Source organism: Ceratotherium simum, chromosome 39 (assembly GCF_057802395.1).
Source record: "Ceratotherium simum simum isolate JZ-2026a chromosome 39, ASM5780239v1, whole genome shotgun sequence".
Taxonomy (NCBI): Eukaryota; Metazoa; Chordata; class Mammalia; order Perissodactyla; family Rhinocerotidae; genus Ceratotherium; species Ceratotherium simum.
In genome coordinates, this window is record NC_141938.1 from 13,095,238 (window position 1) to 13,117,647 (window position 22,410).

At 58.0% G+C, this 22,410-nt stretch overlaps 1 protein-coding gene across 2 annotated transcripts; it reads right to left on the reverse strand.

Moving 5' to 3' along the window:
• Window positions 1–139: 139 nt before the first annotated feature.
• On the reverse strand, window positions 140–11,212 carry TIPE1 (TNF alpha induced protein 8 like 1). 2 transcript variants are annotated; one of them, XM_087425696.1, is made up of 2 exons: window positions 11,111–11,212; window positions 140–2,392 (listed from the first exon to the last, which is right to left on the reverse strand). In XM_087425696.1, the coding sequence occupies exon 2, from the start codon at window positions 2,385–2,387 to the stop codon at window positions 1,827–1,829; it is 561 nt and encodes a 186-aa protein (XP_087281822.1). In that variant the 5' UTR covers window positions 2,388–2,392; window positions 11,111–11,212; the 3' UTR covers window positions 140–1,826. The 2 variants fall into 2 exon arrangements, with proteins under 2 accessions (XP_087281822.1, XP_087281823.1); XM_087425697.1 differs by lacking the exon at window positions 11,111–11,212 and adding an exon at window positions 10,493–11,101.
• Between the last annotated feature and the right edge of the window lie 11,198 nt (window positions 11,213–22,410).

Here is a 22,410-nt window from a genome sequence, read left to right on the forward strand (position 1 = left end):
CATCCCGGCGGAGTGGAAACCGAGCCCGTCAATCTGTCACCGAGGCCACGGGCCTGTGACATTTACATGCAACCTCGATTTAAAAGGCAAAAACCCCCGGAGGGCACGAGAAAGACACGCCAAGCAGTTTAACCGCCACTTCCACATAAGGCAAATGGGAGATGTGCGCTTTTATTTAAAGAGTTCTGTAGTGTTCTTTGGTTTTTTAAAATGAAATCTCAAATTTATGAAGAGTCAAGATGGGCTGCACAGCCCAGCAGGGGACAGTACAAAGCGTCATGCACCTTGACAATACTCGGTCAGCAGGGCTGAGGGCAAAGGGTTTCATCTGGGCTTCTGGGGTCATTGAAACGCACGTCCGTTCTTGAGTTTGCAGAGCCATCTCTTGACCGGAGATAAGAGGAGAAGTTTGCCTTAGAGGGTGAGGCCGAGGTGGGAACAGCTGGCTCTCACGCCAAAGCCTCTGGCTTTTTCAGAGAAACAGAAACCAGACCACAGCAAGGCCGCCCTGGATCCGGGCTCATCGTCTCCCGGCAGCCAGCACAGCAGGCTGGGGAGAGGCAAAAGGGAGTGGTGGGGACTGTGGCAAAGCAGAGACGGGACAGCCTCTGTGCAGCTTCACCTGCGGGCAGCGCAGAAACTCCAGATCTAGATTGGGACCCGCGATTTCCTCGGTTTTAAATGTTGGCAGCTAACCCCAAATGTCTCACGCCAGGTGGGGCCAAGCAAAGCTATCTTCTCGCCTAATGCCTGAAGGCCTCCTGTCTGCAACCTTTGCCCTCAACAGACCCGGTTCTGCCAAACAGTCACGGGACACGGTTCCCCTCCATCCCCCTCCACGGAGGGCGCCCAGGAAAACCCTCCCGACGCCAACATGGCCAGACCTGCCCCCGTGTTTTGCAACCTTTTATACCCACGCCCCCTTCTGACAACAAAAATCGCGAATCCACACGCTCTGTCCCCTCCCACGTGGGAGCCAGGGCTGCGATCCCAACCGGATGGGGGCGTCCTCGCGACGGCCCCACCGCAGCCCTCAGCCGGCTCCCCATGATCGGTCCTGGGGCTGCGGGCAGGGTACCCCGGACGGGCGGCCAGAACAACAGACACTCGTCCGCTCCCAGTTCTGGAGCTGGAGTCTGAGATCGGGGTCAGCGGGGTGGCTCCCTCTGAGGGCCGATCTGCCCTCTCCCCGGGCTGCCGGGGGTCGCCGGCCATCCTTGGGGTCCCCTGGCTGGTAGACACACCCCTTCTGTTTCTGCTTGTACCTCCATATGCCCTTCTCTGCGTCTGGGCACAAACGTCCCCTTTTTCTAAGGACAGCGGTCACACGGGATCAGGGCCACCCTGTAGTCTGACCCGACTTAACTAATGACATGCGTAACGACCCTATTTCCAAATGAGGTCATACTCGGAGGCGCTGGGGGTTAGGACTTCAGCAGAGGAATTTGGGGGACACAGCTCCCCCGTCCCACTCCCTCCCGGTTCACCGTGACCCCGTCTGAAGGACGAAAAGCCCAGACACAGGAAGTGGGGAGCCCGGCTTTCGGAGACATCAAGGGATTTGAGGGTGCAGGCGGGTCACCCACCGGCTACCGCGGCCACGACAGGTGGCCCCGGGCGGACAGCGCTCTGGGGGCGCGTGGTGGGGGGGTCCCCACGCTGAATCCCACTCCCTGCGCGAGATCAGGCGGGAAGAGAGGGGACGTGGTCCTTACATCTGCTGTTTCAGACGGGTCAGCGTCCCCCGAAGGGGACGGCCAGCTGTCCGGGGCGCGCGGCCACGGTGGGGGGGTGAGGAGGGTGACGCGACCCCGGGGGCGCGGGGCTCAGATGCTGCCGTCGTCCAGCATCCTGGAGAGGCCGTCGCAGAGGCGGCCCAGGTGTGAGCGGTAGGGCTCGGCGGGCCCGTAGAGCGCGGCCAGGAAGTCGCCGTCGGCCAGGCGGCCGAAGACGTGGCCGATGCGGCCGCGGGACTTGGCGGTGAGGTGCGGCCCGGCGGCCTGGAGCAGCAGGTCGCGGCACTCGAGCAGGCCGGCGGCCAGCACGCGCCGGTCGAAGGAGAAGGCCACCTGCTGGAAGGTCAGGGCCGTCAGGGCCAGGCGGCGCGCGCGCTGGCGGAGGCGCCCCAGCGCGGCCAGCCCGTCGGCGCCCAGGACGCCGCCGCGGAGCAGCAGGGCCACCTTCAGCGCCACCTTCACCAGGCCGCGCACCAGCCTCCGTGCCTCCGCGCGGCTGCGCGTGAACTCCTTGGTGGCGCGGTACAGCTCGTCCAGCACCGCGCTGCTCGCCTCGTCCAGGAAGGCGGCCGCCGTGGCCCTCGAGGCCACCTTGCCCAGGAGCTGCTTCTGCGCCTGCAGGGCCAGGCTCTTGCTGCTGAAGGCGTCCATCGGCCCTGCCGGGGACAGACAGACAGACAGACAGACAGACCCCCGTCGGGTCAGGGCGCCGGGAAGGACACAGCGCCCCCGGAACACCAGCTAGGGAGCACCCACTGCGTGCCAGGGCTGGGCAGAGTGGACCCGCGAGCAGGGCAGGAACGCGTGGCAAGTGACACGATCCGGGAAGCCACAAGCCCGTAGCGCGGGCACCCCAGCCGGTCAAGAGAGCCCCACAGGCTTCCTGGAGGAAGGGGCAGAGGAGAAGGTGGGGGAACACAGAGCACAAGAACCTGCATAGGAAAAGCTTGTGGAAAAGCAGCATTCACACTGAAGAGATGATGCCCCAAGGGACCCTAAGGGACCTAAGGGGATTGGTTTCTTAAAAAAAAAGAGAGTGCTAAGTCAAAGGAATGAATGCCTAATGGCGAAATCTGGGTAGGCCTTCTGAGGCCCACTACTTGTGGGCCCTGGCACCAGCCCCCCAAACCCACCATACCCTTGCTGTGAGTTGAGAAAGGGCTCAAGGTGAGTTATCACAGGGGGTCCAGCTCATCATTCCCCACCCCCATCCCGCGCTTTGGTGAGAGAGGGTCCAACCACCTCCTTCCCACAGCACCAGAGTTCTTCCTAAACTGCACATCTGGGCATAGCCCTTCCCTTCTGAGAACCTTCTGGCAGCTCCCAGGACCAAGCCCCATACCTCATTCAAGCCCCTGCCTCTTCCTTGGTGAACTCCTATACATCCCCCAAAGCCCTGGCCCCCAAGCCCCTGCCTCTTCCCCTCACAGATTCATCCCTCAGCTCAGCCTGGACACCACTTCCTCTAGGAAGCCACCCCAGAAAAGCCAAACTGAGAGCGAAGCCCCTCCTCTGGGCCACACAGTGCCCCAGGCGTCCCCCATCACTGCTCTGCCCCCCCCCACAGGCTTTGCTTCCTCAATGGTCTGCCTGACCCCAGGCCACGGGGGAGGTAATGGGTCTCATTCCTTATCCGATGTCTCCTTGGAGACTCTAGAAACGTCTGCCGAATGAACGCGGGGAGCCTGAGACCCACCCCCACCCTGGCCCCAGGCCAGCCGGCCAGGAATGCCACGTGGGCGCCCACTCACCCTGGGGCCCCACAAGGCCGTCTTTGTGCGAGCTCGGACCCCGGGAGGAGCCCAACCCTCGGCCGCCCTCTCCCCTGCCCTCAGGGGTCAGGGCGGGCGCGGGGGTCACTGGACCAGCCTTCCTGCGCCCACCCGGTCACCGACCCCGGGGCTCCGCAGCGGGGCCGGCGCAGGGATGCTGTTGACTCAGGCCCGCGTGGCCGGTCCCAGTGCGTCACTTCCCGCCAGTATTGGGCGGCTTGCCCGTCTTGCAGAAATTACACAGGCTCAGAGAGGCTGAGCCACTTCCCCACGGCCACACAGCAGCTCGGTGACTGCCCGCCCCCGCCGCCTCTGCCTGCCCGCCTCCCTCCGCCTTCCCTGCCTGACGCCTGCCAGTCACTCCGAGTCCTGGAGGGCCGGGAGCTGACCCCCGTGACACCCCAATATTCAGGGCCTGCTCCCAGCTCTGACCGCCTGGTGGAGGAACATAGCTGCCCCGTGCCTCAGTTTCCCCATCTGTCAAATGGGGAAAATCAGAACTAACTCGGTCCCGGGGCAGAAGCGTGTGGCCGACCCAGTGCCCCCCAGGCTGTGGGCTTCCCCTGGGCAAGAGGCTGGACCCCACGGCCTGGGGCCTGGCCATTCAGGCTCCAACCACTCAGCACCCCCAGTGTGTCGACCTTCTCTGTGAAATTCTCTGGAAAAAAGAGCAGCAGCATCGGGCTGGCCGCTTGGCACTAAGAGTACCTATGCCTCCCAGATACCCTCCCACCAGTTTTTCTAGAACATTCTATTCTGTTCCCTCTACCTGGACCTTTTGGCCCCATTACTCATCCCGTAAACTCCTACTCATCCTTCAAGTCGTCACCTCCTCCTGGAAGCCCTCCCAGATGCCCCAGGCTGGGCCAGGTGCCCCCCCGGCCCCCACGGCGCCCTGGGCTTCCTCCATCGCAGCCCTGAGCACCCCAGTTTCCATGTCCACCTCCCTGGCCCCATGGCGCGGGCAGGGGCTGAGTCTCCTTTGTTCACACCACGTCTCCAGTGGCCAGCCCGGGCCTGGTACACAGCGGGCGCCCCATAAGTGTTTGTTGAATGCACCAGGCGAAGGATCTCTGCAAACCTCAGAATCGAGAGGGGGGCTCCCGAGGCCCTGGGTCCGGTCTGCCCAGTTTACAGATGAACAAACTGAGGCTCAGAGAGAGAGAGAAAGGCGTTGCCCTGAGTCCAGGGGCGCGGCCCTGGTGTCTGGACCCTGAGGGCCTCTCGGATGCTGTGTGACCCCGGGGCAGGGCTCTGCCCCTCTCTGGGCCTTGACCTTCCCATCTGCAGGTCCTGAGGTTGGCGGGTGGTTCAGGAGGGGAGCTGGGCCTGCTGACAGGCTTCTGGAAGGGCCCGGGCCCCGGCAGCACCTCCCTCCCAAGCCCAGAAGGAAAAGGGGCCGGGGCAGGGGCAGCTGCGGCCTCCCTCTGACCTCCCCACTCCCAGTCCCTTGGGCCAGCCCCAGGCCTGCGACACCTGGGCCAGCCCAGCTGCGCGCCCCCCGTCCCCGTCCCCGTCCCATTGTTCCGCCAGCAACGCCCCATCCCAGTGGCCAGACGGGCAGATGACAGCTCTCCCAGGGGAGCAGGCCGGGGACCAAAATAACCAGCCTTCCTTCCTGCCGCCCAGCTCACCCGGGGCCAAGGGCAGCCGGCCAGGAGGGGCCACGTCAGCCCTGCCCGGGGACAGCCAGTGTCCCCGGTCCCTGCCACCGAATGCCAGAACAGCCCACTACGGTCACAAGCCACAAAAGCCCGCTAAGGCTTCAGGGGCTCGGTGGGAACGCTCATTCAGTCACTCAACAAGCATTTATGGAGCGCCAACTGTGTACCAGGCACTGGGGATCCAGCAACAACCGAAAGAGACCCCGTCCCTGCCTTCCCGGGGACCCCGGTCTTCGAGACCTCAGCCACCTTCTCGTTACGAGTTAACCTGGGTGTCCCCATATGTCCCTGACACGGAGTCCACACACACCATCATCTGCCTCTACCTGCCAGTTTAAAAATAAAATTCATAGACAGCGATACAGGTCCTCCTCGGAGGGAGACTGAGCGGGGAGGGTCTGGAATGTTCCATGTCTGTGTCCTGATCTGGGTCTACACGACTGTAAAAAGGCACAGAGCCAGATGATCGCACAACAACGTGAAAACACAAACACCGGCAAATTGTACGCTTTTGAAGGGTGAAATTGACGGTATGTGAATTACATGTCGCCAAGCTGGACGCTTACTGTCCACGTATTAAGCGTTTATATTTTACGCCTCTGTGCCCCTTACTGGATATATTTTATGCCTCGTTTTTAAAACCTTAAATAAATTTAAATTTTTTTAAATCAGGATTTGGCCCAAACTGTGACACGAACAGAAAGAAAAGGGATTCACAGTTCAGACGTGTCAACCACGTCCACACAGCCAGGCACACGGTGGGCGCTCGACGCGTGTTCATGAAAAAGATTTTCCCTCCTTAAAAGCTCAGGGCCACTGCCCTTTGTCCCCCGGGGACATCGCAAGGACACGGAGCTAGAAATTCTCGTCCACAAAGAGCCCCCATCTTCCCTGGATTTACCCAGGAGGTGCATTTCGGGAATGTTCACGGAATATTAAAACAGGGCAAAAAAACCCCGCTCGTGGGTTTATTGTTCTGGCGGGACAGAGGAAGTCGTGGGGGCCGGGGGGCTGCCCCAAGCGTGGCTGGAGGGCTGGTGTCCCTGGTCCCTGCCCCCTCAGCTGCCAGAACATCCTGTTATTATCACAAGCGAAAGGAAAGCCCTCCAAAATTCCAGAACAAGCCCCTGAGAGGTGTTGTCGCCCCCGCTGGAAGGAGGAGACGCCAGAAACCAGCGGACACAGAAATAAACAGGATAATTTCAGGGAGAGATAAGGGCCCGGGGGGCGGGGAGGGACAGCAGGTGACCTTGGCCGGATGGTCAGGAAGGCCTCTCTGAGGTGGAGCCCCCAGAGCTGGGACTGGAAGGCAAGGTCTGGGACAAAGGGGAGCCAGGCGTGGGGAATGGCTGGTGCAAAGGCCCTGGGGCAGGACTGTGCCTGGCGTGTTAGAGGAACAGCGAGGAGGCCTCTGTCCTCCCACAGCCCTGAGGCCTCCCTGCTGGGACCCCAGACAAGCCCCACGACCCAGGGGCAGCTTTCCCATCTGTGAAATGGGCGTCCAGGCGCTGAGTCCCTGGCTCTGTCGACTCCTGCCCTGCCCCCCACATTCTGCCCCCCGACCTCGAGCCTCAGGGTTGCTCTCGGCAGGACAGCATCCTTTACCTGCAGAGGCAGAGGCCGAGGGGCATTCCTGTCTCCCCGTCGCTCATTTGTCTCCAGCCCACGATCTCCTCGTTGTCCCTGCAACATGGCAGCCTCAGGGCCTTTGCACATGCTGTGCCCTCTGCCATGGGACTGGGGGGCCTTCTCAGCGTAAAGGTCCCCCTGCTCAGAGACGCTTTCCTTGACATCACCCCCGTCTTCTCAAGCTCACCCGTTTATTTTCCACAATTCATTGGATCGGCCTGTTGATTTATGATTTATGCTTCCCGCACCCAACATGGGGCCATGAAGGCAGGAAACGGGTCTGTCCTACTCCTGGTGGGGTCTGCAGCCCCCACTGGACGTGGGGGTGATGCGGGGACCCCACGGGGCAAGACATCCCACTTCCAGGGTCCTCGCTGCCCCTCGGGTATTCTGTGAAGGCCGTGTCCCACTCGACACGTGCTGGAAAATTCTTAACCGCCACCTTGCCGGAAAAAACTGTCCCCATAGATGTACAGGCACAGGTTTATCATCACTGTTCCTGGCGTAAAGGATGTGGACCACACACCTTACAGGCGTTATCAACGACACAGGCCTCTATTGTAAATTCCACGTCGCCAACTGATTCCCACGGAATGTTCTCGGCGAGTTGTGTCAAACTCGTGTCGGCAGCCTACTGTTTCGACTGACACGCGGGTGCGGTTGTGACACGGACGTCATTTAATGTCCTCCTTTGCGTTAACAAGGAAGACTAACGTGGAACGAGGAGAATTAGAACTTCGCTCATTCCTTCATGAGTGATGGGAGCAATTTCTTTCCAGAATCAGCTAGCAGTTTTCAAATAGTGGGAGAATCTAACGCTTCTGCGCTCTTCACGAGGAAACAGCCACGGACATGCGGCACTTTTACGCGTAATTTTCATTATTGACATTTTCTTAAGTTACGCCAGGGGTGGGCAGACGGTGGCCCGCTGCTTGCTTTTGTAAATAAAGTTTTATTGGCACATGGCCACGCCCACTCATTTACATACAGTCTATGGCAGTGAGGAAGGGATGCAACGGAGACTGTGTGGCTTTGCCGAGCCCAAAAAATTTACTCTCTGGCCCTTCATGGAAAAAGTGCCAATCTCTGGTCTAGACAATCACCGGAACAACAAATCAAGCCCTGATTTGCGGTATTTGCCACTTTCCGTGATGTAAATTCTCCCCCCATGGTCAATTTCAAGCTTCCAGGTTGCCATCAGCCAATGCGGAGTTGGGAAGAGATGCTGATCATTTCCACCAAATAGCTACACCAGGGGAAAATAACCTCAAGAGCAGAGGTGGTAGTAAAATGGAGTAAAATTATGAGAAAGTTAGGATTTTTGACTATTTTTTACCTTTGCTTTTTTTAGTTTTCTCAAAATATGATTCACATACCATAGAATTCACCCTTTTAAAGTGGACAGTTCAGCGGTGTTTATATATTCACAGCACTGAATAACCGTCACCACTAATTCCAGAACATTCCATCACCCCAAAGGAAACCCCATCCCCTCCCCAGCCCCTGACAACCACGAACCCAGTTTCTGTGGATGTGCCTGTTCTGGACATTTCACATCAAGGGGATCACACACCGTGTGTCCCTCTGTGTCTGGTTCTCTCACTGAGCATCGTGTGTTCAGGGTCCATCCACGGTGTGGCTGTGTCAGGGCCTCACCCCTCTTCAGGGCCCAATAATCATCTATACCTTTCTCTTAAATATCATGTGTTAACTGTAAATTCATAGTGTGTCATTTTGAATAATGACAAAATTATTAAATGGTGAAATTCCGGAAAATACAGCAAGGGGCTCCCGTGAGCTGGGACGAGGCAGCCCGCCCCACATGAATTCTTCATGCCCCGCACAACGGGCGTCAATAATTGATGGACCCGCTCCGTCTCGCCTCTCTCAGCCCCGGCCGCAGTGGCCGGGGGTGGCCTCAGGGGCCCCAGGCCTCCGCCCGCCGTGACAAATGCACCCCCCCGTCCTTGTTCCCACACAATGTCCCCCACCAACATCACGGCACCCACTGCCTTGAGCCCACCTGGACCCAGCTGCCGCCCTGGACCACACAGTCCGTCCTCCCCGAAGCCCCCACCAGAGGGCGCCTGTGAGCCCGAGTCAGGTCCCCCTCCTGTGCCCACAGCCCTCCAGGGCTCCCGCCTCCGTCAGGGGAGAAGCCCACCTCCTCCCCGCCACCACCAGGCCCCACACAACCTGCCCCATCCCCTCCTCGCCCTCCCTCCTCCCTCTCTCCCCCTCTCCCCCTCGCTCCCTCTGCTCCAGCCACACAGGCTCCTGGCTGTTCCTCCAACACGCCAGGCCCGGTCCTGCCCCAGGGCCTTTGCACAGGCTGTTCCCTCTGCCTGGAATGCTCTTCCCCTCAGGTCTCTGCATGGCTGTTTCTTTCTTGTCATTCAGCCCTCAGCTCAAATGTCACCTCCTCAGGAGGCCTGCCCAGACCCCCCATCAGAACTAACTTCCCATCCATCTGTCCCTCCATCATCACCATGCAATTACAACTAAGCGTAATGATTTTTCTGGATGAACATCCATCTCCCCCAACCCCAGTCTGTGAGTCAAGGGAGGGAGAGCACTGGATTGGCTCACAGTAGGTGCTCAGAAACTGTTCGTTGAATGAATAACTGACCTACCAGCTCAAGTGGGTGGGACCCCAGGGGAGGCGCCCACACTGGGTCTCCAGGCCCCTGCTCTCCGCCTCACACCTGGGGCTGAACCGGGACCAGAGTGAGTCATTATCCAGCATCTGCCTCTGGGCGGGACGTTTCCATGACAACAGGTGGAGTTCTGTCCTCAGACACCCTCTGGTGCCCCATTTGACAGATGAGGACACTGAGGCCTCCTGAACCCACTGCACGGAATCACCAAGCAACCAAAGGCTCCTGGCCCCGCCGTGGACTGGCCCGTCACCTCCCCAGGCCTCAGATAAGGGGACACCTGAGTTACCCAAGGCCACTCAGCGGGAGGGGACACTGTGGGGCCTCAAATCTGCACCTGCCTGACTCGTCTCTTTGCTTAGGGACCCCCTGTGCCCCTTCAGAGTGGGGTTCCAGCCCCCCATCCACCCCCAGGGGTCCGGCACTCACCCACCACCGGCGTCCCAGGCTGCCTGGCCAGCCAGTGGAAGACGCACAGCCCAGGTGTTTGCGTGGCTGGGCGACAGCTCTTTGTTCTGGTTTCCATAGGTACAGCGTCCTGGGCCGGCCCCTCCTCCGCCTCTCCCAGCCGCCCAGCCCTAGCCTCGCACTCCTTGGCCCGGCCTATCTCGGCAATTTGTTATGTTTTAAAATTGGCGCCTGTGGACCTGGCCAGGCGTAGAGGGAACAGCCCGTGCAAAGGCCCTGAGGCAGGGCCAGGCGTGTTGGAGGAACGTGGAGGCCCGTGTGGCTGGAGCAGAGTGAGCGAGGGGGAGGGAGGGAGGAGGGGAGGGCCAGAAGGAGACAGGCAGGCCCACAAGCCTGCATTTAATCCTGGAAGCAGCCCTGACCCCCAAGGAGATATGTCACCCCCCCTGCCCCCCATTTTACAGACAGGAAGCTGGGGCTCGGAGAATCGAATCCCTTGTTCAAGGAACCACGGCAAGCGGCAGAGCAGGAACCCATGTTTGTCGGATTTCAAGGTCTGGACTCCCCAACCACTGGGCTAAACTGCCCTCACTCCGCTGCGGGGGGGCTCCCCCCAGGGCACTCACCTCCGCCAGCTGGGCTCAGAAATGCCCGGAAGTAACCTCGGAGGCCTGTTTACAGCGGGGGCTGCCCCTCCTCCAGGAGGGCCCCCCAGGATGGGAGGCGGTGACGCCTGCAGATCTAGGTCAGACAACCCGCCAATTACCTGGGCGGCGGCGCGCCCAGTTCACAGCTGGCAAAACTGAGGCCAAGCCCTCAGGCCACGGCGGAGCGCCCAGGTGGCCAGTCCGGGTGGGCCTGGCCCTGGCTCCGCCGGCCGCTGGGCCCGGCCAGAAGCCACACTCACGCCCACCTCGGCGCCTGTGGCCGGGCCGCCCGCCGCCTGGAATGCCCTCCGAGTCTGGAATCCGGCCCTGGCACCCCGCGCTGGGAAAGGGGCAGAGTCCATCAGCGTCCCCATGGGCGGGGGGGTGGCCCCAGAGCACAGCCCCACGCCAGCGCGGCGCAGTTCTGACCCCCTCGGCCTCCCCCAAACCCGCACAGCAAGAGAGCGACAGGGTGACAGACAGGGAAACTGAGGCAGGAGCACAGACAGAGTGGGGGAGCAGGGCCTGGGGAGGCGGAGAGACAGAGGGCGGCCACGTGGCCCCGAGATGCGCCGAGCTGGGGGGCCGCTCGCTCACCTGCTCCCCGGGGCCCGTCCGTCGGTCCGATCGTCGGGGCTCTGTCCCGCCGCCTCCGAGGGGTCTTTGCGGCGGCCGGGGACTCGCGCCGGGGACTGGGCGGGCGGGGCGGGGCGGGAAGCGCGGCCCCGCCCACCCGTCGCCCCGCCCATCCCCTCGGCCACGCCCCTCCGACCCCGCCCGCGCGGAGAGAACCTGAGAGGGGCCGGACGCGGGGGGCGGACCGAGGGCGCGGGCTCAGCCAATGGCAGCGCGAGCCACGTACAAACAGACCAATGGGAGCAGTCACCCCCGCAGGGGGCGGGGCCAAGAGGCTCGGGGGATTCCTCCGGAATCGCCGCAGGGGCCGGATGCGGGGGGCGTGGGGGGCGCGGCCGGAGGGGCCCCTGCCCGAGAAAGGACCGGAAGGAGACGCAGAGTCGAAAACAGGGAGAGACCCGGGGGGAAGAGAGAAGGAGACAGAGAGCCAGAAAGAAACAGACCAACCGTGTGGCCCCGGGCAGGCCCCTCCCTCCCTGTGGGACTCAGTTTACCCATCTGGGTAACAGGAATGTGGGCAGAAGCATGTTTCTTAAAGTACAGCCCCGGGGAACACGTTCCATCAGAATCACCCGGGAGCCCCTTGAAAAATGCAGATTTTTGTCCCGCCCCCCCAGATGGGCTGAATCTGACCCAGGTTGGTAGGTAAAGGTTTCTGGGTCACAGGTAAATTCTTGGGGTGGGGTTTGAGGCAGTGGAGACCCCACCAGGGGGCTCCCAGGTCCAGCCTGGGTTTCGTGGGAAGGAGCCCTCGGGGCACGCAGGGGCCTCCTGGCCGCCAGCGGGGGGTGCGGCGGGGCCAGCTGCGGCCCCCCGGGGAGGATGCAGCTGTGAGTCCTGGGAACCCGGCCCGGGAGAGGCTCCCAGCTCCCCGGCTGCTCCGTTTCCTCCCTGCGGCCCCAGCCCTGGGTCCCCGTTGCCGCCGAGGCCCGGAGCAGCCCAGACAGCAGATTTTGTTGAGTGCCTGTCTGGTATGCGGGGGACACATAACCCTGGCGTAGGTCTCATGAGGCAAAAATAATAAAATGTCTCTTTATGCCGCTTTGGAGGGAGAGACTGAGGCCCAGAGAGGGGAAGCGACTTGCCTGAGGACACACAGGCACAAGACACAGGGCCAGGTTTTCACACCCACTTCTTCCCACCCACAGCCGGGTCCTGCGCTCTCTCCAGGCCAGGGGTGACCATCCTCAGCACTGTTGATATTTGGGGCTGGTTGTGGAGGGCCTTCCCTGGGCAGTGTAGGGTGTCTAGCGGCAGCCCTGGCCTCCACCCACTCAATGCCAGAGAACCCGTCCCCCCAGGCCGTGACAACCACACACGTCTGCAGCCATTGCCAAGTGTCCCCTGGGGCGCAGGATCGCCCTGGCTGAGACCCCCTGTTACAGATCTGTCTCTTCACAGCCCCAGAGCCCCAAACTATGGAGACTCATTCTTTGGGATCAGGGTAGCTAATGGGGGCCATAAAGACAGAGGAAGTGTTTTTAGCACCCACCAAACCACAGCCGATTGCTTCAGAGAGTCAAGGGTGGGCCTGGGCGGAGTGTGACCAAGGTGGGCTCAAACCCAGCTTTGTCACTGTCTGCCTACCTGTGTTCCTCTCTCTGAGCATCAGTTTTCTGAATCTGTGACATGGGAATAATAAAGCCTAGAGGTCCACATAGAAGATAAAAAGTAAAAGTGCCCATGAGGATATGAAGAAATTAGAACCTTTGCACATAGCTGGTGGGAATGTAAAGGGGGGCAGCCGCTGTGGAAAAGGCTGGTGGTTCCCTGAAAAGCTAAACCCAGAATTACCAGAGGACCAGCAATTCCACTCCTAGGTATAGACCCAAAGGAGTTGAAAGCAGGGTCTCGAAGAGATATTTGCACACCCGTGTTCACAGCAGCATGAGTCACAGTAGCCAAGAGGTGGAAACAGCCCAAGTGTCCATCGATGGAGGATGGATAAACACAATGTGGTCCATCCAGACAATGGGATATTATTCCACAATAAAAGGAAGGAAATTCTGATTCATGTGACACCGTGGATGGACCTGGAGGACATGATGCTCAGCGACATGAGCCAGACACAGAAGGACAGACACTGTGTGATCCCCTCACAGGAGGCCCCTAGAGGAGTCACATCCATAGAGACAGAAAGTAGATGGTGGGGCCAGGGGCTGGGGCAGGGGACGGGGAGTCAGTGTTTCATGGGGACAGAGTCTCAGTTTGAGAAGATGAGAAAGTTCTGGAGATGGATGGTGGGGATGGTTGCACAACAGTGTGAATGTAATTAATGCCACTGAACTGTGCACTTAAAAATGGTTACAATGGTAAATTTTGTGATATATTTACCACAATTAAAAAAATGAATAATGTAATATACGAAAGTGACTGAATGGTACACGTTAAATGGGTAAATTGTACGGTATGTGAACTAGATCTCAATAGAGCGGCTTTTTAAAGTGCCCAGCAGCACATCCGGTCAGAACAGCAACAATGTCCTAGCGAATATTTCTGGGTCATCATTGCCTGCCAGTCACTGTTAGCCCTTGACCGTGATTCACTCACCAAAACCTCACAGCAACCCCGCGATGGGGGACAGGCGTCCCATTTCACAGATGATGAGATTGAGGATCAGAGGAAGCAAGTGACCCGTCCCAGGCCACTCAGCCAGGTTGTGGCAGAGGTGGGATTAGAACCTGGGACAGGTTGAGTCGGGCGTAAGGTGCACAGCTCCTCTGGGTGGCCCCGACATCCTTGGGGTCCCCCCAGCCGGGCAGGGGGCTGGACCTTGTAAAGAAGGGGCCAGGGGCTCGATCCGGGGTCCGGAGCTCAGCGCAGAGTTGGGGCCCAGCCCAGAGTCGGGGGCTCTGTCCGGGATCAGCATCAGCCGGGGTGGGGGCTCAGCCCGGAGTGGGGTCTCGGTCCCTGGGCCCGGGGGTGGTGGCCGCGCCGATTCCGGCCGTGTCCAGCAGGGGGCGCGCTCTGCCCACAGCCCGGCCCGCGGCGCCTCCGCGTCCCGGGACCGGGTCGCCAGGCCGGGCGGGATCTGCGTGCGGGGCAGGGTCCCCAGGTCCAAGTCACCGCAGACCCTAGACCCACCCAGCGTCAGAGGCACCCCGAGATCGGGCTGTGTGACCCGGAGCGAGTGATCCCCTTCTCTGGGCCTCTGCCTCGCACCTGCGCAATGGGACCCTGGGGATGAAGGATGGAGGGGGGGACCCCTGTTCTCCAGGGGCCCCCAGGAGCCCCTCCTCCCCCGCCTGGAGGCTTCCCCGCCTCCGGCGCGCTTTGGGGACCCGTGGCGGTGGCCAGACCACCCCCCTCCCGCGCCCCCACGCCCACGTGCCCAGATCCATCTGTCCCCGGGCCATCTGTCTATCCCCCCAAAGCCACTTGGGAAAGGGGGTGGGTGGCGCGCCCCGGGGGGGGGGCAGAGGAGGGGAGAACCTCGCTGGAGCCCCCACCCCGGGCCAGACCAGGAGGTCTATGGAACTTTCCCGGGGGCCCTGAGCGTGGGGGGCTGTCTTCACCCCGGGCTCAGCGTGGGGTCAGGGTCACAGGGCCCGGGGCGACCCCCCCTCACTGACACGTGCGAATGTGGGTGTGTGTGGTTGGGGAGGGGGTGGCCTGACCTGCTGCTGCCTCTGAGGGTAGTGAGCCCCCCATTATTCCTGGCGGGAGGAAACGTTCCTTCTTGGAGCCTCAGTTGCTTCCTCTGGCAGATGGGTGCAGTCCACCTGGGGACCCAGGGGGGCTTTCATGGGGAGGTGACAGCTGAGCTGAGACCTTAAGAAAGAGCAGGAGTCAGCCACGGGAAGCAGCAGGAAGGAGGCCCCCTTTTATTCTTGGCTTGCTGACCTCGGGCAAATCACAGGTCCACTCTGAGCCTCTGTTTCCTCCTCTGTAAATCAGACCCATGGTACCCTCTTTGTGGGGCAGTTGCAAAGATTGGCTGAGAGGGTACAGAAAAGTGCTTAACCCAGCACAAGCACCCGCATGAGGACCGGTTATGATTATTTGGGGGGTTTTGTTCCCTACCCCCAGGAGCTCCCAGGCGACAGGAAGGAGGCATAAGGACATTGTGAAAGGCTGAAGTGTTGAGGAAGGAAAGACACTCCAGGCATGAGCGAGGGTGCGGAGGTTGGAAAGTTCTGGGGGCCGACAGGGGACAGTGTGTGTCCTGATCAGACCACAGGGACCCTCGGGATGTCAAAGGCTGGATATAGAAATCCAGACTTCATCCCAAGGGTGATAGGGAGCCACGGAGGGTAACAGAGCCGGGAGGAGATTAGGGTATTGGAATATCTCTCTAGTGGCCAGCGTGGGGTGGACAGCAGTGGGCAGGACTGGAGCTGGGAGGCCAGGGAGGAGGGGTGTGAGGAAAGAGAGGGTGCCCTGCCCAACGGCACCCCAAAAGAGTGGAGGGGATTTGGGGGGCTTGGGGTTATCGGCGAGATGCAGAAATCAGCTGCTTGGGGGCGTGCCCGGAGTTGAGGACAAGGGCAAAGAGAGGGTCAAGGTCGGGTTGGGGACACGGTTGGTGCTGAGCCCCTGTTTCAGCTGTGACTTCCCCACCCACCTCCTAGCCCCAGGCTCAGAGCAGCCTCATCCTCCAGACCTAGGTCTCAAGGAGCCCCCAATCTTGGGGGGAACAGAGCCCCAAAAGACCCTCCCAGCAAAAGGAGGTTTCAGAACTCAGGGAGCTGAAGGGAGAGAGTTTATCTGTGAGGGTTCTGGTGGGCTGCATGGAAGAGGGGGCATTGGAGTTGGGGTCTTGATGGTTGAATAGGAGCTTTCCAGGAGCCAACAGCATTTGGCAACGAGAAGGAGGGTGTTTCAGGAAGAGGCAAAGGCTTAGAGGTGTGAAAACAGCAAGTTGCTTATAGTGGCTGGGTGATGGGAGCCAGGTGCTGGGGGAGGAATGACGAATGGGGTCTGAGCTGGAGGATCCACCACGAAAATCAGGACCTGAGACTTAATCCCCACAGGAAAGGAAACCACAAGGAGTTCCAATGGAAGTAGAGCCCCACGATGAACCCACCATCATTTACTTATTCAACAAACCTTTCCTAGAAGGGCTCAAGTTCCTGCTCTGCTAGTTACCTACTGTGTGACTTCAGACTAGTCCGTGGCCCTCTCTGACCCTCAACTTTGTCATCTGTAAAATGAGCACTATCTGACCCTCCCTTCCAGCCTCTCTGGCCTCGCTCGCTATTTCCCTGAGGTGCTACCCCCAGCAGCTTCCTGCAAGACCCCAGAGCGTCCAGGCACTCCGGGAGGGCTTCCTGCAGGAGGAGGCTCTGGGGCAGCGAGGCGTGCTGAGGACGGCGCCGAGAGCCCGCGATGTGTCACGTTCCCGCTGGTTCTCGAATCGTCACCTCTCTGGAGGGACAGGGGGGCAGGTGGGAAATCTATTTCCGCCCCGTCCTCATACCCTCCCGGCTGTCCTGGTGACTTCATCCGGGGCCTGAGCTGCGGGCGCCGCTGACCTCATCCTCCCACCTCGGGAGGGGGTGACGGTGAAATAACGGGGCGGCCCCGCGCCCAGCCAGGATCTGGGGCAACAAGCACCTTCTCCCCGAAGCCGCCAGAGGGCGCCTGTGCGCCACTGAGTCAGGTCCCCTCCTCTGCCCACAGGGCACCCACTTCCCTCGGGGGAGAAGCCCACGTCCTCCCCACTGCCCACCAGGCCTGCACGACCTGCCCCATCCCCTCCCTGCCCTCCCTCCTCCCTCTCTCCCCCTCGCTCCCTCTGCTCCAGCCACACCGGCTCCTCGCTGCTCCTCCAACAGGCCAGGCCGGGTCCTGCCCCAGGGCCTTTGCACGGGTTGGGATGCTGTTTCCTGGAGATCTTCACAGAGCATCTCCTTCTCATCAACAGGGGGAGGGGGAGGAGACGATGGAGTGCCTTTTGCTCCCTTCACCCTCTTCTCCTGGAGAAAGACCTTCAGCCCCTCCCAGGGGTCATGATCATGAGAAGTCCTCCCCCTTCCTGGGCCTCAGTTTCCCCATCCGTAAAACGGACAGGTAACATTTTCCACATCTGTGCCAACGGTTTCTTACATTTTCCATTTTCTCCACATCCGTAATCGTTTAATTAATATTTTCCTTTACACCTGCTCACGTTTGGAACATCAGTAAATGTACCGGTTATTTTAGGGCATTATTATTATTATTTTGTTTTCGTCATAAAGGTGCAAGAAAAATCAGCATCTCTCGCCATGGGTAGAAGGTGACCAAAAATACAATTTAATCTGAATCTCGCCGGCTCCTGCCGCCTGCGGAAGCACAGATCCTGGGGCGTGTGGCGGGATTGGGGGGCGGGGAGGGATGTCACAGACCCCCAGGACCCAATGGGACTTGAGAAAGATGGAAAGAACATTTAAGAGGAGCCTCTGCCGCTGGAGTTGGAGGTTATTTCATCCCATGCCGAGCACCCCTGAAGCCGCGTTATCTGTGACTGAGAAGCACGTGGTACTTTGGGCAACGCTGGTCACAAGATTCTAGAACCATGTGCTGAGACATCACCCCCTCGGGGGGACACCCCCTGACAGCCAGCATCAGCTGTCCTGTCTGCTTCATCGTCGTGTTTCCCATCCGTCCCTCTCCCTAGAATTTGTGCTCCACGAAGGTCGGAGTATCTAGCTAATCCAGCCCCTAGAACAGCTTAGCATACAGTAGGCGCTCAATAAATGTCTATAGAATGAATTAACATATCCGCGTCTGCATCTCCTTGTGGGTGGCAGAATAGCGAGTCTCCCCCAAAGACGTCCCCATCCTAATCCCCAGAATCTGTGCGTATGTCACCTTCCATGGCAAAAGGGACTTTGCAGATGGGATTTAGGTAAGGATCTTGGGGTGGGGACATAATCCTGGATTACCCGGGTGGGCTCCATGTCATCACGAGGGTCGTTACGAGAGGGAGGTGGGACACCAGAGCCAGAGAAGGGGATGAGACAACGGGGGCAAAGAACAGGAGCGATGCAGGTTGAGACTTGGCCCACCTTTGCCGGCTTTGAAGGTGCAGGAAGAGGGCACAGGCCGAGGAATGCAGGAAGCTTCTAGAAGCTGGGAAAGGCAAGGAAACAAGTTCTCCCTTAGAGCCCCCAGAAGGAAGGCAGTTCTGCTGACACCCTGATTTTGCTTCCGGGGATCTCAGGATGGAACCCGAGGGAGGGCGAGGGAATCAGGACCCCAGAGAGCTCCGTCCAGCCCCGACGCCCACTCAGCCAGCATTTATGGGACACCTACTGTGTACCAGGCGTTGTTCTGGGCTCTGGGGATGCAGCAGTGGAGAAAACAGACAAAAATCCTGCCTCATAAAGCTGACGTTCCAGTGGGGAAAACACACAATAAACAATTGAATAAAATGCATGATATAATGGCAGGTGGTAAGTTCTCTCACCAAAAATGAAGCAGGTTCGTGGAGGCACCAGGTCATCGTAGAAGGCGTCTCTGAGGAGGTGACCTTTGAGCAGAGACCTGAAGGAGGTGACGAGGGATCATGTGGCTATCTGCAGGAAGAGCGTTCAGGCAGAGGGAACAGCGTGTGCAAAGGCATTAACTCTGGTGAGCTGTTGTCCGGGTCACAGATGGAGAGAGAACGGAAGAGAATTGATGCTCACCAGGTTCGCATGCCCATTGTCCCAGGGATTCCATTTTTAGTCACAGTCCTCAGGGAAATATTTTGCCAAGAGCATAAAGAGATTTGTAAAGGCTGCTCACAGCAGTGGTGTTTGTCATATGAAAAAATGGGAATTAACCCAAAAATCCATCGAGAGGAGAACAGATAAATAAATGAAGGTGCATGTATGGAATAGCATAGAGCAGTCAAAAAGGAATTAATTCGATGTACACAAAAATAATTTCTATTATTTATAGAGTAACCACTAGGTGCCAGGCAACCATGCTAAGCACTTTACGTGCGAGAACATAACATCCTTTAGAAAACCAGCCCAAAAAGTAGGGAGTATTAATATCCGTATTTGCCAAATGTGGCAGCTTTAAAATATGTCCATGAATTCTTTGAGGATTTCTTCAAGAAGTGGACACTAATTCCCCGCTCCTCGAGGGGGGGCTGGACTCAGTGCCTGCTTTTAATGCATAAGATAAGGCAGGAGTGACAACGTGTGTCTTTTCAGACTAGATCATAAAAGGCACTTTGGCTTCCTTCTGGCTCTTTCTTTCTTGGAATCACCCAATCGAGGGGGGAGCCAGCTGCCATATTGTGAGGATGCTCAAGCCACGCTGTGGAGAAGTCCACATGGCCACAAACAACAGCCATGGGCGTGGACCACCTTGGAAACGGCCCCTCCAGCCCCAGTCAAGCCATCAGATGACGCAGCCCCAGCCAGTGTCTTGACTGCAACCTCACAAAGGACCTCCAGCCAGAACCACCCAGGTAAACCACTCTCAAATTTCTGGCCCTTAGAAATTTTACAAGATAATAAATGTTTGTTGTTTTAAACTGTTCCGTGTCAGAGTATTTTGTTATTCAGCAGTAGATGACTACTATACTAGATGAGAGAAATGAGGCACAGAGAGGTTAAGTCACTTTCCCTAGGTCACAGAGCCTGCACGTGGCCGAGCTTACATTTGAACTTGGGCAGTCAAAAGTAAAACATTGAATGAAAAATGCAAGGTGCAGAATTTCATATACCACGTGAGTACGTTAGTGTGTATTTTTAATGCACAAAATAATCCTATTCACTGTTCGTGGATGCATGTGTGTGAGAGTATGTACGTATATAAATATATAAAAATGTGTGGATGGAAGTGAGGATCAAATGAGACGTCATCTCCCCTTCTAATATTTTGTTTGTTTCTTGCGAAGTGAAAAAGACGTGAAGCAGATATGACAAGTGTTAACCCTTCGTTGTGAGTCCCAGGTGGAAGATCACCGGTGTGCGCCAAATTCGTCTTTGCACCTTTCTTTTTCACTGTTTTTAAAATTAAAAATAAATGATTATAATGAAGAGACAAAGTCGTGGGGGGGTTTAAATAGGGGGGTCGAAAGTGGGAGAGCGTTCCCGGCAGAGGCGCCAGCTTCAGCAAAGACCTGGAGGCTGCGGTGAGCCTGGTCTTTCCGGGAAATGAAGAAAGCTAGAGCAGCCATTCGACACATCTAGGGGCACATTCGAATCATATACCCAGCCCCCAACTCCAGACCAAGTAATTCAGAGTCTCCTGGGGTCAGGGGAGCAGGTGGAAGGCGGTGGTAGGAGTTAAAAGGTCCCCAGGTGATTCTAATGTGCACACAGGGCTGGGAACCACTGGATACACGGTCCGGTGCAGTAGCCACTTAAAATATGTTTGCTGAGTGGTAAATGAATTATCCAGAAAGACTAATAGAGAAGGTGAGGGGGATGGGCAGGCCTCTGCGAGCGTGTAGTTTGGACTTGAAAACGGTGGGGCAGCCAAGATCCAGTTCCCTTAATTGTACTTAATGAATTGCCATCATTAGCCTAAGAGAATTCCAGATGATGACAGGCGTCAGAAAGAAAAGGCAAGAAGATGATGGGATAGAAAGCGACCAGGTAGCTTTTTGAGCCAGTGTGGTCAGGGAGGGCTTCCCGGAGGAGGTGACATTTGAGCTGAGACCTGAAGGGTGAGCCGGCCCTAGATGTGTGGGAAAGGTGTGCCTGGGGGAGGGGACAGCAAGAGCGAGGGCTCCGAGGAGACGACAAACATGTAAGCAGGCAGTTCCAATGCAGGGTGACCCGGGCCGTGATGGGAAACCCCAGGGGCAGCCCCCGGCTCAGATGGTGGGTCAGGATCAGCTTTCAGGGGAGAGGCAACTGGGATCCGGGTATGAATTTTCCCAATTCAGCCCTGTCACTCCCCATTAAAAAGGCCCCCTCCCCCCCTCCTGCATCCCTGGGGGAAGCAGCACCTGAATCGATGCGTTTGTTTTTCTCCAGGGGAGCGAGAGTGAGCATCATCTCCTTACATCCATCCGATTTTAAATTTAGCCCGGTGCACATGGAACTCGGTTAGGGAAAAACAAGAAGTTATAAAAATATAATTCCATTCTCCGTCACGGGCAGTGGAGAGAACAGGGAGGGAGAGATGGGGGGTTTAGAGGATGGAGAAGATGTAAAACTCACAGGGCAGTGACAGGAGATTTCTGGGGTCCCAGACCCGGCCCCCCCCAAGACTGCCCCCCGACAGCTCAATCCCCACACAGCCTTGACCAGAGTCTAAAACCAGATTCCTCCCGTCCCACGCTATTCCCTCGAGCGAAGCCCAAACTCTGCCCTCCCTGTCCCACTCTGCGCTCCCCCCGCCCAGAGAAAACTGCTTTTCAGGCTGTCTCACCTCTAAGCCATTGCCCATGCTGTTCCCTCTGCCTCTGCCCCACCCTTTCCAGAAACAGACCCCAAAGAAGAAGTCATGCGTATTGTCTCAGTCATCGCCTGCTGTGTAAGAAGTGACCCCAAACTTAGAGGCTTCAAGCAACACATATCACCACCCACGGTTTCTGTGGGTCGGGAACCCCGTGGCTTAGCCAGGTGCCCTGCTTCGGGGTCTCTCCAGACCACATTCAAGGAGATGGCCAGGGTCGTGGTGTCATCCGAAGGCTTGACTGGGGCAGCTTAGCTTCCAAGTCTGCTTGTGTGTGTGTTGGTGGCATTTGGTGTCTTGCTAGGTGGCCTCCTCCATCAGGGCAAGAATGTGAGAAGAGCCAGAGAGAGAAAGAGAGAGGGAACCAGTAAAACGGGAGTTACAATCTTACGTAACCTAACTAATCTCAGAAGTAACATTGTATCACTTTTGCTATATTGTATCAGTTAGAAATGAGTCATTGGCCCCACTCACCAACTGGAGGAGATTACACAAGGATGTGATAAAGCGGGAGGCGGGGATCCTTGGAGGGCTGTTGTAGAACTGGGGCTTCATTGAAGATATCATTTTATGCTCATGCCATGGAATACTATGCAGCTGTTAAAAGGGATAGGGGAGTTTTAATTTAGAATAGTATCCGGTTACGGTAGAAAAAAATGCATGTCTATAAACATCCATCATAATCCAGTAATGGTCCTGCCTCAGGGCCTTTGTGTGTGCTGTGCCCTCTGCCTGGAATGTTCTTCCTTCCTCTCTCTGCATGGCTCCCTCTCTCATCTCCTTCTGGTCTGTGTTCAAATGTCACCTCCTCCGAGAGGCCCTCTGTGACCACTCTGTCTGAAGTAGCCCCATCCCCCTCCCTGATCCTCCCGTCCTACATTGTTTTATCCATGGCACGGCTCACCATTTGACCTTATATTTATCTTGCTAAC